The sequence below is a fragment of the Pristis pectinata genome, chromosome 12 (genome assembly GCF_009764475.1).
Source record: "Pristis pectinata isolate sPriPec2 chromosome 12, sPriPec2.1.pri, whole genome shotgun sequence".
Classification (NCBI taxonomy): Eukaryota; Metazoa; Chordata; class Chondrichthyes; order Rhinopristiformes; family Pristidae; genus Pristis; species Pristis pectinata.
The window spans coordinates 41,971,662-41,991,074 of NC_067416.1; the positions used below are offsets into that span (position 1 = coordinate 41,971,662).

A 19,413-nucleotide genomic window follows, 5' to 3' on the forward strand; every position below is an offset into this window, starting at 1 on the left:
ACTGCTCAACAGGTTCATTGATTGCAGCTGAATTTCAAAGTAAGTTCAATGAGAGTTCTCTCATTGCTGATTGAGAAGATACTTCAAAGGTTTAGAATGGGCATTCATGTAGCCAATGCCAGTTTGGACCTTGGAGAAGCCTGAAATGCCAGCAAAGCCCCTGCATACAATGCCACCTGCTCCTCACTGAAATCAAAGTGCATGAAATCACTCCTCCTTCAGTACAATGCTTGGATGACTTCTCTCACACTGTGACGAGCAGCAAACTTGAGATGTGGCAGAGATCAGTGGTTACGGCCTGGAAAGTTTCTGATGCCAGGAAATTGAGCAAAACCATGACTTTGATCTGCAGAATGAGAACAGTGCAGGCTTGAATGCATGGCTGTAACTTTTCCTGCAGAATGTCACATACTTCAGTGATGACAACCTTGTAAAACTTGAGCTAGGATTTTGTGTCTCTGAAAACTCTCTGTGGATAAGGTCTTCACATGTATACATCTCTGTGCCTCCTATCCCAATGTCCTTGATGTAACACATGTGACTCATCTAATATTGGGTGTGTACCACTTTAAGAATTATAGCATTTTGCATACTGCTCTTGGAGCAAGGCTCAGCTGTAGGCACAAACTAGAGAAATGCTAGCTTTCTCTATAAGTCCTTTTGCTAATAAAGTGCATGGAGCTATTTTCCATTATATCAGGAAGAGCTAGTGAGATATAATATCAGGATTGCCATTTAAAGAACTATTTAAATGTAAACTCTGTGTATAACATGTGGACACATGCCATATGCCAGCAAGCTGTGTGACACAAATGAGATATTGCACAATAATACCAGTGGATTTCCAGACACACAACATGTCGAAAGCATGGAGACATTGGTGAGAAAACTTTATATATTAAAATAAATATAGAAAATGCTGAAAATACAAACTCATTCAGTTCCTGGCACACCACTTTCTTAAGACCTTATTTTGCCATTTAAGAAGGTGATGGCTAATCTGATTATTGACCTCAACTCCATTTTCCTATCTGATTTCTACAATCTTGATTCCTTCGTAGTCCAAGAATGTGTACATCTTGGCCTTGAATAACTCAGCATCCATTGCCATATTAGCCAATTTGGTCTCAACCTACCAGAGATATCACCTTTGTTCCACATATACTTCCCCAACCATCTCGACAACAGATAATTAATTTGTTTTCTTTCTTTCCTGGTTCAGACAAAGGGTCTCGGACATGAAAGGTGAACACTTTCTCTCTCCATAGCTGCTGCATAACCTATTGAGTGTTTCCAACATTTTGTTTTTTCTTTAGATTTCCAGTATCTGCAGGGTTTTGTTTCCAAAGGTTCATAACTCTCTGAGAGAAGTGCTTGTATCTTATCTCAGCCTTAAATGGCTGACACTACAACCTGAGACTGTGCCCCCAAGTTCTAGATTCCTCCACCACAGCACCTACCTTGTCCATGCTTCCAGATTTATATCTGCTTCAACAAATTTATCTCTCATTCTTCTGAAGTGCAGAGAATATATGATCACACAGTCTTTCCTCATAAGACAGCCCCTCACAGGGGCCAAGACATCATTCACAAACTGCATTCTCCTTTACCTAACATCACAAAGTGGAGCAAGCATGTGGCTTGTTGTGGGCTACATTTTACTTGGTATATCTGCAGATGAGTGGACATTTGTTTTTGGAATCATGATACTCAATTCCATTATGACCAAATGGAATGGGCTCAAATGTTTAGCTGACCTTTACTGTTCATTTTAATGTTATATGGAAATGTGCTAAAGTTTATATCTAATTCTGCATCACCTCCTCCGTCAGAAGATCACAGTCAAAGCTGCTAATATGAAAGGGAATCATAGAATTAGCGTCCATGATGGATCTGTGGGCCAATTCAGTTAGTCCTGGTTGAGTGTCTTTCCAATTCCCTTTGGAAGGCCCCAAAGACTGTCTCCATCCACCTACAGGTATTGAGTCTGTATCATAACTACTCTCTGTCTGGAACAGTTGAATCTGTCATCTTGGTTCTAGAACCATCTGCTAATGAGAACAGCTTCCCTCTATTTTAAACTGTCATTATCTTGCGCACCTCCATCAAATCTCCTCTCAAATTTTTTTTTACTCAAAAGAAATTCCAGAACCTTCACATCCTTCCTTAAGTGAGATGACTGGATCAATGTTTTATAAAGTTTCAAAATAACTTCCTACTTTTGTATTCTATATCTCTATTTATGCTAACCATGAAACTACCATTGTAAAAACCCATCTGGTCCATTAATGTCCTTCAGAAAATCTACCATTCTTATCTGATCTACCTATATGTGACTCCAGACCCACTGATGTGATTGACACTTGATTACCTTCTCAGTGGAGGCACAATCAGCCGTAGAAAATAAATGCTGGCATTGCCAATGACATCCACATCTCATGAACGCATAAATGAAAAAAAATTATCAGGAGAACCTCATAAAACAGCCATCCCATCTAACATCTGTGGGTTTCAATCCTCAACCCCAGTGTCAACTAATATTTAAGATTCTGGGAATATAGTGAGCAATGTTTTATTCAGAAAAGAGAGGAGAGCACACTTGAAACAAAAGAGGTTTCAAAGAAAGAGAAAGGGCATGAGAACAGAAATGCTTGGGAAGAAATATTACAGAAGGAGGGGGGGAATTACACGTAACATTGAATGTGCAGCCACAAATTATTGTCATTGCAAATCCATGAATCCATTTAAAAGATAACTGCTTGAAAAGGAGCAATATTAAAGGGTTTGGGAAGCAAACACAAGAGTGGGATCAGTCTAGGTGGGACATCTGACAAGAAACGTGGGTCCAGTCTTGGTCTGCTTCTTAAAGCTTTCCATAGTTCTACCTGTCCATTTCCAAAGAAGAAAAACGGAAGTATTCTGGAGCTTTGTTTCTCCGAATTCTCCCAATTGGCCGTTAAAATGTTATAAAGTTAAATCTGACTGAAACAAATCACATCATTACCCTGTCAGGAGGACCAGTGGCCACACGAGGTGGAAGTTATCAATGTGGAAAAAATAGTATGAGGAGAAATAACATAAAACTTATGAATATCAGTGTATTCTAAAATTGTTCTAAAATACTTGTTTGTTCTTCTTTTTGTTTGGTTCGGTTTTGCAGCAAAAGAAATTACAAGGGCACCAATATTTATTGAGAAACTGCAGAACACAGGAGTAGCAGAGGGCCATCCAGTCAGATTGGACTGCAGAGTGATGGGCATGCCACCTCCCTTAATCTTTTGGAAGAAAGACAATGAGACAATCATGCCCAACAGAGAAAGAATAAGGTGTGTCTGAACTCCAATAGACAGCACGGCCATACTGCTGGTCATACAATAATTGCTTGGTAAATATATTAGTTTGTATTAGTTGCGGGAACTTCACCCGCCAGATATGCACCTTGGAAATGTTTGTACAATGTAGTATCTGATTCAAGAACACCTATGCTTCCAATAAGCTCCCAGTGGGAAAAGCTCCCTTTCGGGTGCCTGAAGTTAGGAAGTTATGTCCTGTTTGCTTGCCTGGTACACCTAACTTACTGTTGCAGTGTAAGACTGGTAGTCACAGTTTTGGATCCAGGTAAGCAGAATTTGTCCTCTTTGTCCTCCCCTGCTGTAGAGGAGAGCCAATCATAGTGCCACTGACTTGGCTGCTGCTGCTATCCTATGACAGGCTAACCACCCCCAGACAGTATCCAAAGCAGGGGAATAGCCACAGGGGACATTTGCACTGCCTGCCCACCTCTCCTGGTGGACACCCATCTACTCTTTGGCTGAACCTGCAGTGTAGCCACCTCCATAAAGCTCCTATCTGTGACACTTTCTGCCTCCTGTATGCTCCTCATGGATTCCAGCTGCTCCTCCAACTGATCCATGCGGTCTGACAAGAGCTGCAGCTGGACACACTACCTACTAACATAATCGTCAGGGATATTTGAGTTCTCCCTGATGTCCTAGGAGGAGCATACCACTCCACTGACTGTCATTACCAAGCCTCTAGTAACTATTGGGTGAAAAGAAGAGGAAAGACCTTACCTTGCCTTATCATATTGCCGGTCAGCCTTCTTGCCAAAGCCTCCTTTGTCAAAGCCTTAGATCACAAGCTCAGCACTTTGACCTCACTTGTTAATTATTTTTCTAAAATACTTTTCTAAAATACTAAAAAACTTAATCTTATAATGTAACTGAAAAAGAAGTTAAGTTACCTATGTGAGTAATAATTTACATTATTATTTAACCTGGTACATATTCAGTGAGCATATCACTTGAAGCACCTGTTGGCTTTCCAACTTGTTTTATACGTAGTTAACTAAAACCATGCATTTGTCTTTCCCAGCATGCACCGAGATACCACAGGGTATGTCTGTCTCTTGATCCAGCCAACCAAAAAGGAGGATGCTGGTTGGTATACAGTGTCAGCCAAAAATGAAGCAGGAATTACATCTTGCACAGCTCGACTGGATTTATATGGTTAGTTGTATCTGAGTGTTCACTGCTTAGCAGTTATAAGAGCGGATTTTCATTCGTGATACTGTGCAGATCTGTAAATTAATTTCATCACCCTACCTTGGTTCCAAACTCTTTATCACCCTTCTAAAAAATAATCTATCTTCTTAGAACCTTACAATTGTCTCCAAACTCAACAACTATTTTGTGGGGAGAGTTTTAGACTTCCTCCATCCTTTGAATGAAGTATTACATTATTCTTTAACCTGGTACATTTTCAGTGAGCATATCATTTGAAGCACCTGTTGGCTTTCCAACTTGTTTTATATGTATCATCTAGATTAGGAGAGATAAGTATGAGAGGACATGGCTTTAGGGTGAAAGGGGAAAGGTTTAGGGGGAACATTAGAGGGAACTTCTTCACTCAAAGAGTGGTGGGAGTGTGGAATGGGCTGCCATCTGATCTGGTAAATGCGGGCTCACTCTTAACTTTTAAGAGTAAATTGGATAGATACATGGACGAGAGAGGTCTGGAGGGGTATGGGCTGGGGGCAGGTAAATGGGACTAGCAGAATAATGTTTTGGCACAGACTAGAAGGGCCGAATGGCCTGTTTTTCTGTGCTGTAGTTTTCTATGGTTCTATGGTTCTACATTTTGGCTTTACCACTAAAAAGCCTAGCTCTAACTTTAAAGTTATGTCCTTTTGTTTTGAAATCCATCACAAGGGGAAAGTTTCCATCTACCCTACCAACTTCATTGATCATTCTTCAACACCTCAACTAGATCATTCCACATTTCCTATTTTCAAATCAAAGTCCTATTATGTCCATACATCTCTCAAACAACAGGGATCTAATGCCTAGTTCTGAGCATTCACCGAAGGATCCTTCTGAAGCTGATCTTGTGGACCAGGAGCAGGGTTTGTAAAATGCTATTACCACTCAGTTAGTTTCAGGCAAGTGTGAATGTTCAGTGAAGAGAATGGAAATAAAGGCGATATTTCCATACTTTTCAATATATAGTGGTGCAGCTGGTAGAGCTGCTCCCTCAGAAACCCAGGTTCAATCCTGACATCTGGTGTTGTCTGCAAGGAGTCCGCACATTCTGATTTGACTGCGTGGATTTCCTCTGGTTACTCGGGTTTCTTCCCACATCCCAAAGCCATAATTTGATAGGTTAATTGGCCACCATGAATTGCCCCTTGTTTGCAGATGAGTGGCAGAATCTGGGGAAGTTGATGAGAATGTGGGGAAGGTAAGTGGTATTAGTGGAAATGGGTGGTTGATAGTCAGCACTGACTTAGTGGGGACAAGGCCCTGTTTCCTTGCTGGATCATTCTGTGACTCTGTACATTGTTGAATTATACATCTTTATTAAACTAATGGAGTCTTGAAGTTTTCTTGGAAAGGATATTACATTACAGACTTCCACAAAATTTGCAATGATGGAATTTAGTTGCTGTTCATTGAAGCAGGACAATAGAAGACATGGAGTGGCTTATGGACAAATTTATAATGGTGCTGTCTGAATGGTCATGTTAAAGTGAGGCCAAGATGTTGCTGGAGAGGATTTTTCTACATATGGCTCTTGCTTTAGCTGAGTTGAAAACACATGATACCAACACAGCTTCACTGGAATATTAATGTTGCCAGGAAATTACTCTTTTGAGATACGTTACTGAGAATATGTTTTTTATATCATTTACAGTGTATATTTATATAACACTTTTAAAATAGCAAAACATACCAATGCATTTCAAAGAAGCAATATCAAACAAAATTTGATACTGATCCACATTAGAGCTGATGGCCAAAAGCTTGTCCAGAGCAGCAGACTTTCAGGAGTGCCTTAAATGAGAAAATAGATACAGAGGCAGAAATGATTAGACAGTGAATGCCAAATTTTAGGGCTTTTGCAGCTGATGGCAATGAACACCACTGGTGGAGAGGTGGGGTGAGTTTAAAAGAAGGGAAGGGGACAGATTCTTCTAGTTTAAATCAGCATTTGGTTTAAACAAAGAATTATAAAATTACGTAGAATATAACATAGAACAGTACAGCACAGGAACAGGCCCTTCAGCCCATAATGTCTGTGCCAACAATGATGCCAAGTTAAACTGCAGATCTGCCCATATGTGGTCTATATCCCACCATTCTCTGCCTGTTCATATGTGCGCCTAAATGCCTCTTAAACATTGCTGTTGTATCTGCCTCTACCACTCTCCCCAACAGCATGTTCCGGGCACCTCTACCGCTCTCTATGTAGAAAAAAAAGCCATGTAAGTCTCCTTTAAACTTTCCCCTTCTTATCTTAAAGCTATGCCCTCTAGTGTTGGACATTTCCATCTTGGGAAAATGACTGACCGTTTACCCAATCTATCCCTCTCATAATTTTATATACTTTTACCAGGTTGCCCATCAGCCTCTGATCTCCAGAGAAAACAATCCAAGTTTGTACAACCTCTCCTTATAACTAATACTATCTATCCAGGCAACATCCTGATGAACCTCTTCTGCACCTTCTCCAAAGCCTCCATATCCTTCCTGTATTGCGGTGATCAGAACTGTACATAATACTCCAAACATGGCCTAACCAAAGTTTTATACAGCTGCAACATGACTTCCCAAATTTTATACTCAACACCCGTCTGATGAAGGCAAGCATGCTGTATGCCTTCTTTACCACCCTATCTACTTGTGTTGCCACTTTCAGGGAGCTATGGACTTGCACCCCAAGATCCCTCTATACATCAATACTCCTAAGGGTCCTTAAGTTTGATGAGGGTAAGTAAACTGGTAGTTAATCTAGTTTTAATATTACACATTTTTTGTATCTCTTGTGAGTTAATTGAATGAAAAGAGGCCCGGCAAGGAACTTCAGACCATAAAATGCACATCCAGTGCTTTGTGGGAACTCCTCAATGATTCTAGATGCAGAACTGTTGTTAGATGGGGAGCTTGAACCCTGGATCTTGGAGCCTGAGTGACAGCTTATGTCATTGCAGTCTATCCATGAGGCTGAGTGTTTGGTGGATAGAATGTGTCTAGATCACCCCACAGTTCATGACGGGGCAGGCTGAGAGGGAACAGGTGACTGCCAGATAAACAATATGAGAACAGGCAGAGAACCTTCAGAGCATCTTGCTGTCTAACCAGTATTCAGCTCTGAATACTTCTGGGGGAGAAGGTTTGACTGAGGAATATGGTCAGAGCCAAGTAACTCAGCTTTACATTGAGGGAGGAGAAAGTTTTAGCGAGCCATTCTACAGTAAAGAGAGATTCTACAGTTAGGAGAGTAGACAAGAATTCTGTAGTTGCACTCATGACTCCAAGTTGATATGTTGCCTTTCTGGTGTCAGGGTCAAGGATATTACTGAGTGGCTACAAAAAATTCTGAAAGGAGAGGCTGAACAACCAGAGGTTGTGGTCTGCATCAGTATCAATGATATGGGAAGGCCTGCAGTCAACTGTGAGGAATTAGGAAAGATATTGAGACCTCAAAAGTAGCAATGTACCAATTACTTCCAGTGTCTGTCAATGTAAAAACAAAGATTAGTCCAGATGAAAGCATGACTAGAGGGGTGGTGCAGCAGGGAGGGCTTTAAATTCTTGGACCATTTGGACCATATCTGGGGAAGTTCCGAATTACACAGGCCAGTTGTGTTGTACCTCAGCAGTGTTGGCACCAAATAAAAGCAGAAAATGGTGGAAGTACTCGGCAGGTCAGACAGCATCTATGGGAAGAGAAACAGAGTTAACATTTCAGGTCGAAGAGAAGGGCCTGAATGCAGCTTGATCTGCTGAGTATTTCCAGCATTTCCTACTTATATTTTAGATTTCCAGCATCCTTTGTGTTTGATTTTCAGTGTTGACATCGATATCCTCTGAAGTAGATTTTGTAGTTGTGGAGGGTTTAAACTGGTTTGGCAGGGAGAAGGAAAGCTATGCTTATAGAAGCACTGTGGGAAGGCAAAGGCAGGCAACAGAAATTGACCAGTCATGAAATGATTCGGGTTATGAATCCACGCACATGTGCACAGCAGGTGTGCAATGAGGCCCATTCTGTCATGAAAAACATTAAAAAGCATACACCACTGGAACCTCATACACCTCTCTTCTGTGGTCCATTGATCATTTCAGTTCAACCAATGGCATTACCTCAATGATGCCTCTTCCACAATGACCCTCACTGTGTTATCCGTGGAAATTAAAACATGCAAGCAGATTTTTTCACTACCGGTTCTTTCTTGATGACTGTCATCATATTCTGCAATATATTTCAGTGGTTTTACGGGGTTTGCAGAGTTGTGTGTGTGTGTGTGTGTGTGTGTGTGTGTGTGTGTGTGTGTGTGTGTGTGTGTGTGTGTGTGTGTGTGTGTGTGTGTGTGTGTGTGTGTGTGTGTGTGTGTGTGTGTGTGTGTTTGAGAGAGAGAGAATGGAAAGGGCTGTATGGCTGCTGTAAATCATTTGAATTTAAGATTTGAGTATTAATTCACAGAGATAGTTGGTAAGTTGGAGGTAATGGCAAATTGAACAGAAACTGAGGCTGGTGATACAGTTCATAAGATGTGTCATTTGAAAAAGAACTCATTGACCTTGATAACCCTTATGAGATCATTATGCCTCTTCCTGCACTCCATTCATGTTCTTGAAGCATTATATATGGTGTTAATCTCCATAGCCACTACTTTTCACTGTCCCATTAAGTCATCTGGCTGTACAGGATGTCTCTCCTCTCTATCTTTTCCACCAATACCTTTTGTGCAGTCTGAAAGGTTTAGTACATTTTTCTCATATGTCCAGCCATTGTTCAAAGGATGAGAGCATAGATTCATTATTCCATCTCTTGCAGACACACTCCACTCCTTTCAGAGTTGCCAGCTGTCCTTTAGTAGAACTAACCATTTGCTGTCTCAAGCTTCCCTACTGATGTACACAAGCAGTGAAGAATCTGAGCAATGCTTGGCTACATACAAGTCATTTTAAGCAGCAGGTAGCGCAACTTTGCCATGCTTCCTATAACACAGTGAACAGGTCCCCATGTTTGCTTTTGAGAGTTAGCCAAGTTCTCTTCTTTCTTCTTTTTTCATATGCTAACAGAGCTAAAGCTTCTAAAATATCAACACAAAACCCCAGAGCAACACTTTGGGCTTGGAGGTCATGAGTAGTCCCTTTCACTCAAAGAAGTTATCTATAAACTTGTACTTCAGAGTTTCTAATTTATAATCGCAGTCACCTTGTCCCATACCATACATCCCTCCAAGATAATATTGGGCCAATCTTTCAAAGTTTGCACCATTTCCTCCATCTCACTCAATCCTATGATGAATAAGGCCAAGCAGAGTCAACATTAAAATCCAAGGAGGTCAACATTTCAACCATTAGGAGGTACGAAAATATCAATGTGAGACATGAACTTCTAGACACTCTCTTTAGCAGGTTAAGCATTGACCATGGTGTTTCTTTGGATAACTCAAACTTATCACAACACAGTTGCACCTTGGCTTTCAGTGTCAATGTAAAATAATTGAAAGAGATCAATCAATGGCAGACTGCTTCAGTGAATATGAGAAGTGATATAAAGTAGTTTGCCACTCATTATCACACATTTTACATTGCACAAAGTGAAAATTGACTTCAGATTATTTATTTGGATAACTGATGGGAGCAAAGTGATTATTTCTTAAAATGCCTTGAAAGACTTGAGGGAAACAACATTTATTCATTTTAGTATTCCCATTAGGATTTACTATTGACATCAATTGAAATTAAAATTTTGAGTCTAGCCGTTTTGAGATATTACAATTCAAAATGTCTGAAATATTTTTAAAAGATGCACATGCTGATCTTATGAGACATCAGCCATCACAAGTTGGCCTCAGGAATTCCCTACCTTCACCAATCAGGTTTTGGACCTTAAAAAAAGAGGCTGCAGTTAGCAAAGCTTCCATCAAAGCACCAGAGTGATATGCTGGCATTACATGCCACAGTACTACCATCACAATAAAACAGCATCTCTAATTCATAATGAAAAATATTAATAGAGATCTGCATGTAAAGAAGTGTTGCATTTAAGGAACATGCAGCATTTGTAGCTGCCTTTCAGACAAAAAGAAACCTTGATTGGCTCAACTTTTCTAAGAACCAATCAAGAACTTTCAACATTCTTAGAACAGATTATTACAGGAGAAAGCAATGCATGATAGCAGGCAGCAAGAAAGAACTGGTAGTGAAAAAATGTGCTTGCATGATTTAACTTCTGTGCATAACACAGTGAAGGATGTGGAAGATATTGAGTTCAGGGAGGGGTATATTGATATTCTGGAATATATCCATACTAAGAAGGTGGAGGCATTAGATATCTTGGAATGCATAAGAATGGATAAATCCCCAGGGTGAGATCAGATATATTTTAGGATGCTATGGGAAGCAAGGGAGGAGATTGCTGGGGCTCTGATGGAGGTTTTTGCATCTTTGTTAACCACAGTTGAGATTCCAGAAAACTGGAGGATGGCTAATGCTGTTCTGTTATTTAAGGGCAGCCTGGATAAGCCAGGTAGCTAAATCCCAGTGAGCTTTACATCAGTGGTAGGGAAATTATTGTAGAAAATTCTAATGGATGGGATTTATGTACATTTGGAAAGGCAAGGACTAATCAAGAATAGTCAGCATGGCTTTGTGCAGGGGAAATCCTGTCTCACTAATATGAATGAGTTTTTTGAAGAGATAACTAAGAAGATTGATGAAGGCAGGACTATAGATGTTGTCTATGGATTTTGATAAGGCTTTTGACAAGGTCTCACATAGTAGGCTGGTCCAGTAGATTAGGCAGATGGGATCCAAGGTGAACATCTAATTGGATCCAAAATTGCCTTGGTGATCGGAGGCAGACAGTCGTTGTGGAAGGATGCTTTTCTGATTGAAAGTCTGTGATCAGTGGTGTAACACAGGGATCGGTGCTGGGATGTTTGTTGTTTGGGCTACCTATCAACGATTTGGATGTGAATGTAGGAGATATAATTAGTAAGTCTCTGGATAACACAAAAATTGGTGAGGTTGTGATTAGCAAGGAAGATTACCTAACCCTATAGCAGGACGTTGATCAGATAGAAAGTTGGGCAGAACACTGGCAAATGGAATTTAACCCCAACAAGTACGAGGTGATGCATTGTGTCAAGTCAAATGAGACTAGGTCGTACACTTTAAATGGTAGGGCCTTCAGGAATGTTGTTGAACAGAGAGACCTTGGGGTATAAGTCCTTAGTTCCCTGAAAGTGGCAACACAGGTAAATAAGGCTAATGGCCAGGGCATTGAATATAATAATTTGGACTTCATGTTTAAACTTTACAGGACACTGTTTAGGCCACATTTGGAGTATTGTGTGCAGTTCTGGTGACCATATGAAAGGAAGAATTTGATTGTACTGGAGAGAATGCAGAGAAGATTCACCAGGATGTTGCCTGGATTGGAGGACATAATGAAAGGAAAGATTGTATAACTAGGTTTGTTTTCACTGGAATGAAGGAAGCTAAAAGGTGACCTGACAGAGGTATATAAAATTATGAGAGGCATAGGTACGATATATAGTCAGAATCTTTTTCCCAAGGTAGGGGTATCAAAAACTTGAAGGCATAGGTTTAAACTGTGAAGAAGGAGATCTAAAGAGGATAGGGCAAGTTTATCAAACGGTGGTTGATATCTGCAACTCATTGCCAGGGGAAGTGGTGGAATTGAATACAATCACTAAATTTAAGAGGCATTTAATCAGGCATTTGAAAGGCAACACAGAGAAGGTTATGGACCTAATCCAGGCAAATTGGATTGGCGTGGATAGGCAAAAAGGTCAGTTCGGACATGGAGGGCTGAAGGGCTTGTTTCTGTGCTATACTGTGCTCATTTTGAGGTGCTGAGAGGCAGGAGGCGGAGCAGCAGCGGGAAGCTTAAAAAAGAAAGAGCCCTTCTGATTGGCTAAAGGAGCTTCTCGGGAAAGCATTTCTTATTGGCTAATTGTGAGACACATCAGCCAATAAAAGGAAAGCAAGCTCTAGCAGAGTGGCCATTGTGAGAGTGGGCCAGTGTTTGAGTGGTAAGTTAAGAGACCTTGGCTCATGTGGCTTTGGTGAGCGGAGGCGCAGGAAAGGTACCTTGAATTTCCTTTTTAATTTTAGAGCATTCAGATGGTAGTTAGTGCATTGGCAGGCTCCTCCTCCAGGATGTGGGAGATCAGGGAGATTTCCAGTGCCCCTGAGGACTACACCTGTGGGAAGTGTGCCCAGCTGCAGCTTCTGACTGACCACATGAAGGAGCTGGAGCTGCAGGCACTCAGTATCATCTGAGATGCTGAGAGTTTCAACAATATGAGTTTTAGCCAGGTGGCCACACCTAAGGTATGGGTAGAAGGTAGTTGGGTGACCACCAGGAAAGGAGAAGGGAGTAAACAGACAGTGCAGGATTCCCCTGTGGCCATTCTTCTCGAAAACAAGTATACTGTTTTGGATACTGTTTTGGGGGGGTGGGGGGGATGACCATTCAGGAGAAGGTAGCAGTAGCCAGGTATGTGGCACCAGGATTATCTCTGAGGCTCAGTGGGGAAGGAAGGAGGCAGAAAGGACTATAGTGATATGGGACTCGATAGTTTGGGGGGGGGGGCAGACAGGAGATTCTGTGGCTGCAGAAGGGACTCTGGTTCCTTTGTCTGTTGCCTCCCTAGTGCCAGGATCCAGGATGTCACAGAGTGACTACAGAACAGTCCCAAGGGGGAGCAGCCAGAATTCATTGTGCATGTTGCACAAATGACATAGGTAGAAAAAGGGATGAAGTCCTGTGGAGTGAATACAGAGAGCTAGGGAAGAAGTTAAAAAACACAACCTTGAGGGTAGTGATCTCTGGATTACTTCCAGTGCCACGTGCTAGTGGGGGTAAGAATAGGAGGGCATGGCAAGTGAATGTGTGGCTGAAAAATTGGTGTAGGGGGGCAGGAATTCAGATTTTTGGATCATTGGGATCTCTTCTGGGGCAGAGGTGATCTATGCATGCAGATGGGTTTCATCTGAGCTGGAATGTGACCAATATCCTGGCAGGCAGATTTTCTAGTGCTACTAGGATGGGTTTAAACTAGATTGGCAGGGGGGTGGGATTCCAAGCATCAGGGAGGCAAATGAGAAGCTGAAAAGTGATGCAGAAGTCAGTGACAGCAAGTTGAATAGGCATGACAGGCAGGAGATTGGCCAGGAGCGAGGAAAGCCTGTTGAATTTATTTCAATGCATGAGGTCTGACAGGTAAGGCGGATGAACTTAGGGCTTGGATAGCTACGTGGAACTGGGATATTGTAGCCATTACGGAAACATGGCTAAGGGAGGGACAGAACTGGCAGCTTAATGTTTCAGGGCACAGGTGCTTCAGGCAGGAGAGAGGTGGAGGAAAGAGAGGAGGGGGAGTTGCAATATTGATTAAGGGGAATGTCACAGCAGTAGTCAGATGAAATTACTGAAGGATCATCCAGTGAGGCTTTATGGGTGGAGCTGAGAAATAACAAGCGGATGATCACATTGTTGGGATTGTACTATAGGCTCCCTAATAGTCAATGGCAACTAGAGGAACAAATATGTAGGGAGATTGCAGGAAGTTGCAAGAATAACAGGGTTGTCATAGTAGGGGGTCTTAACTTTCCTATATAGACTGGGAGTGCCTAACCGTTTAGGGTTTAGATGGGGTGGAATTTGTTAAGTGCATTCAGGAAACTTTCCTTGGGTAATATATGGAGGGCCCTACTCGAGAGGGCAAAACTTGACCTACTTGGGTAATAGGGCATGACAAGTGACTGAGGTGACAGTGGGGGAGCACTTTGGGACCAGTGACCATAGTTCTATTAGTTTTAAAATAGTTATGTAAAGGGACAGAACTGGACCACAGTTTCAAATTCTAAATTGGGGCAAGGCAAATTTTAATGGTATGGGACAGGAGCTTGCAAAGGTTAATTGGAGTAGGTTGTTTGCAGGTAGAGGGACCACAGGCAAGTGGGAGGCCTTTAAAGCTAAGATAGTGAGTGCTCAAGGTCTTCATGTTCCTGTTAGAGTGAAGGACAAGGCTGGTGGGAGTAGGGAACCCTGAATGCCCAGAGACATTGAGGCCCTGGCCAGGAAAAAGAAGAAGGCATGGGTCAGGTACATGCAGCTGGGATCAAGTGAATCCCTGGATGAATATAAGAGATGCAGATGTGTACTCAAGAAGGAAATCAAGAGGGAAAAGGGGGGCATGAAATAACTTTGTCAGAGAAGGTTAAGGAAAATCCAAAGAGATATTATATTATAAAGAATAACTAAAGATAGAACAGGGCCCATCAAAGACCAAAGCGGCCACCTTTGAGTGCAGCCGCATGAGATGGGCAAGATCCTTAATGAATATTTCTCCTCTGTTTTTACTGTGGAGAAAGACATGTAGACTTCGGAACTCAGAAAAGTAAATGGGGAGATCTTGGGGATAGTCAGCAAAACAGTAGAGGAGGTGCTGGATATCTTAATTGGTATGAAGGTAGACAAATCTCTGGGGCCTGACCGGGTTTATCCAAGACCACTGTGGGAAGCCAGAGAAGAAATTACAGGAGCCCTGGCTGGCATATTTGCATCATCGTTAGCTGCAGATGAGGTGTCGGTAGACTGGAGGGTAGCGAATGTTGTGTATTTATTTAAGAAGGGCGGGAAAGAAAAAGCTGGGAGCTATAGGCCAGTAAGTCAAACATCTGTGCTAGGTAGGTTACTGGAGAGGATTCTGAGGGGTAAGATATACGTACATCTGGAAAGACAGGGGTTGATTAGGGTTAGTCAGCATGGCTTTGTGTGTGGGAGATCATGGCTTACAAACTTGAGTATTTTGATGAAGTGACCAAGAAAGTTGATGAGGGCAGAGCAGTAAACATGGTTTATTATCGACTTCAGTAAGGCCTTTAAGGTTCCACATGGTAGGCTGCTCTGGAAGGTTAGATTGGATAGAATTCAGGGAGATCTAACCTTCCAGAATCCAGGCTGGCTAACTGGATACACAATTGGCTTGATGGTAGAAAGCACAGCATGATGGTGGAAGGTTGTTTCTCAGACTGGAGGCCCGTGACTAGTGGTGTGCCTCAGGGGTCGGTGCTGGGCCCGTTGTTTTTGTCATCGATATCAATGATTTGGATGAGAATGTACAAGGCATGCAGATAACACTGAAATAGGTGGTATAGTGGACAGTGAAGAAGGTTATCAAAAATTACAGAGGGATCTTGTTCAGCTGAGTAGGTGGGCCAAGGAATGGCAAATGGAGTTTAATTTGGATAATTGTGAGGGGTTGCGTTTTGGAAAGTCAAATCCAGGTGGGACTTTCACGGTGAACCCTGGGGAGTGCTGCAAAACAGAGGGGCCTTGGAGTACAAGTACATGGTCCACTGAAAGTGGAGTCACAGGTAGAAAGGGTGGTGAAGAAAGCTTTTGGCACGCTGGCCTTCATAAATCAGGGCGTTGAGTGTAAAAGTTGGGAGGTGTTCATGCAGTTGTACAGGAAGCTGGTGAGGCTGCACTTGCAATATTGTGTTCAGTTTTGGTCACCCTGCTGTAGGAAAAATGTTATTAAATTGAAAAGATTGCAGAAAAGATCTACAAGGATTTTGCCAGGACTTGAGGGACTGAATTATATGGAGAGGTTAGACAGGTTAGGACTTTATTCCTTAGTGTTGAAGACTGAGAGGTGATCTTATAGAGGTGTATAAAATCATGAGGGGCATAGACAAGGTGAATGCACTGAGTCTTTTTCACAGATTTAGGGTATCAAGAACTAGAGGGTGTAGGTTTGAGGTGAGAGGGGACAGATTTAAGAAGAACATGAGGGGCACCTTTTTTTACACAAAGGGTGGTATCCATGTGGAATCAGCTGCCAGAGGAAGTGGTTAAGGCAAGTACAATGACAACTTAAAAGACAGTTGGACAGTTACATAGATTGGAAAGATTTAAAAGGTTATGGGCCAAATGCTGGCAAATGGGACTAGCTTGGATGGGGCATCTTGGTCGGCATGGACCAGTTGGGCCGAAGGGCCTGCTTCCATGTTGTATTACTCTATAACAACCTCTGACTTATTGACAATGTGATGATATTATAAGTCTGGCTGATGCTCAGCCAGACATAATAGAGAATTGCAGGCATGATGTTCATAGAATCATGGAAACATATAGAATAAAAACAGGACCTTCCCGCACACCTCATCCATGCCAACCATGATGCCCCTATATGCTAATACCATTTGCCTGCATTAGGTTTGTATCCCTCTATGCCTTTCCTATCCAAGTATCTGTCCAAATGCCTTTTAATTGCTGTAATTGTATCTGCCTCCACCACCTCCTCTGACAGATCGTTCCAGATATTCACCACCCTCTGTATGAAAAATCGGTAAGCATTGGGAATGTTCATTTATGAAATTATCTCTGTCACTTTCGGTTCACGCAAAAGCAGTGACAAACTCTGCATGATAAGGAGAATATTTCATATAAAAACAATTTGTTGATTTAGACTGATTTTATTAAGTAATTATTAGAACATCAAATCAGCTTCTGAAGCTGAGACCTATTGTTCTACTATTGTTTTGGTGGTATTTACTTAGAAGCTACATGGGGAATAATATAATTGACCTCTTGTTACTGTCATCATTTGCAAAGTTTTTACTTGTAAAATACATATCTAAACTAAAGAGTATTGATTGCTGTCTGAAAACATTTGCTTCATCTATGGTCAGGTGGTATACCAGCCCTACTTATAATATCATCACAAAATTCTCCATCACAACTGCAAAGGCTCAGCTTGACTATCTTTGTTGTTACAGCTCAGTGGCACCAAAACATCAAACAGCAAATAAGGAAAGTACAATCTCCAAGCAGTCGGTATGCTTCTCTTACCAGCCAAGGACTTGACTTTAAATCTGCGTTCCCATCAGTGGACACTCTGCAGTTTCCAGCCAAACAAAATCCGATGGAAAGTGATGAACTGTGAAGTTTCTGATGAAGTTATTATATTTGCTTCTGCAAAACTTAGAACAGTGAACGTAATAGATATCAAATGATCAAGGTTAACATGAAGTTGTTTTTAAAGAGCTTAGTACCTTTGCGAATGTGATATGCAACATGGCTGAAATGATGATAGTTAATTAGAGTGTAGACACTACAAAGAAGCAATACCATGATTTCTATCGTTCCTTTTCAATATGATGGCAAAATACTATTCATGAATGTAAATGTTAGCTATGTCACAATTAAAATAAGCTACTATATGAAGGCAAATTAGATGTCAATCACCAACAATTTTGAAGGTATGATAATTTTCAGTACTGCAGAGAATTTCAAAAGCAATGTGATAAGGAAAAGGTGATCAGTGTTAATGGGTGCGATGTGAAATGTTTGGTTCTAGTAGGCAAGCAGATTTTTTCACTTAGATATGGCTCACTAAAGCTCATTCATGCTCCACAAAACCATTGCATAATTAGCAGACTTTTCTTTATTATGATGTTACATGCTGGTACAATGCATCAAGTTGTTTGTACCAGTTAAACCCTTTGACTGCAGTGGACAAATTTACTCATGTTTTTGTGTTCCTTTATAACAATGCAAATTATTCTGTTTTTTGATTGTCTATTAAAAAGGTTAATTTTCCTTCCGAACTGCTTTGTGAGTAATTTACACATTTAAGTATGAAACAGCTAATCATAAAATTATGAGATTCCTGTCATTATTTTCATTCAACTGCTGTGGTTGGTATTAAGATAGCCAGATGGCTACTGGTACGATGAGTGAAACATCTCCTCCATTTCATTCTAAGTGAACAGGGGACAGTTTCACCTCAAACCATTATTGTTTGTGGTTCCACACATGAGGGCTTTCAATGAGCTAGTGAATAAATATTAACCACTGCAAGTTTTTTTTTGTTTACATATCATGTTAGGTGACACGTTACCAGATAAATTGCCACACATACCTAACTATAAACCCACTGAATATGAGAACTGCTTTAAAACAGCAGTTATTTTCATTTTTCAGATATTTTTCACATTGTATCATGTGAGATAGACCTTTAGATCTTTTTCAGGTTGTTTAGTGGTTTCCAGGGGCTTCCCTGATTCAGTATATACAAGCTTCAGTATTACGTTAAGTGCAGGAAAAATGGATCTTTGGCTTGAGTCAAATATTTTAATGTAAACTTGCACTTGTAAAGAAATAATGGATTGTTTATCTTCTGAATAAAGTTTTATTTATTCTAACAAGTTTTCAGTTTGTGGATTTGCATAGATTGGCATTATGGAAAACATGAAACACAATTACTACATTTAGGTGCATGTCAAATTTGTCTCTGCTCAGTGAAATACATTTCTTGCATTTCAGGTGCTAGACTACTTGAGTGGCTCCATTTTCATATTCATGAGAAACAACAATGAGGGAATTGTGACTCCCTAATCCATGGGAAGGACAGGTTTAAAGGATATCCAGTGGATTTAGAAAAGCAATTCTTTTTTATCCAGACCCTTCAGCTGGATGAACACACAAAACACTGGAGGAACACAGCACGTCAAGCAGCATCTATGAAGGAAAATGGACAGTTGATATTTTGGGTCAAGACCCTTCATCTGGACCAAAAGATAGAGGGGAGATAAGCCGTTATACCGCTCTATCCTTTCATCCAGATGAAATGTCTTGACTCAAAACTTCTATTGTCCACTTCCTTCCATAGATACTGCCTGACCTGCTGAGTTCTTCCAATGTTTTGTGTGTTGCCTCCGATTCCAGCATCTGCAGTCTCTTGTGTCTCCCTTCAGCTGGATGTCTGAGGTACCTGCCTTTATCAAGTGAAAGCCTCAATGATTTATGATCAATCAAGGAAATTGGTGGCATTTTAACTTTCTACCAGGCAGAACCTCC

The 19,413-nt window shown here is 41.2% G+C and overlaps 1 protein-coding gene across 1 annotated transcript in view; it reads left to right on the forward strand.

Annotated features, from left to right (window-relative positions):
- The window catches only part of mypn (myopalladin), a 193,356-nt gene extending 175,663 nt beyond the window's left edge, over positions 1–17,693 (forward strand). Inside the window, exons 18-20 of the mRNA XM_052027770.1 lie at positions 3,161–3,326; positions 4,375–4,508; positions 17,331–17,693. Of these exons, the coding sequence (XP_051883730.1) occupies positions 3,161–3,326; positions 4,375–4,508; positions 17,331–17,497 (467 nt within the window). The 3' untranslated portion in view covers positions 17,498–17,693. The remainder of the gene's footprint in view (positions 1–3,160; positions 3,327–4,374; positions 4,509–17,330) is intronic.
- The last annotated feature ends 1,720 nt before the right edge of the window (positions 17,694–19,413 follow it).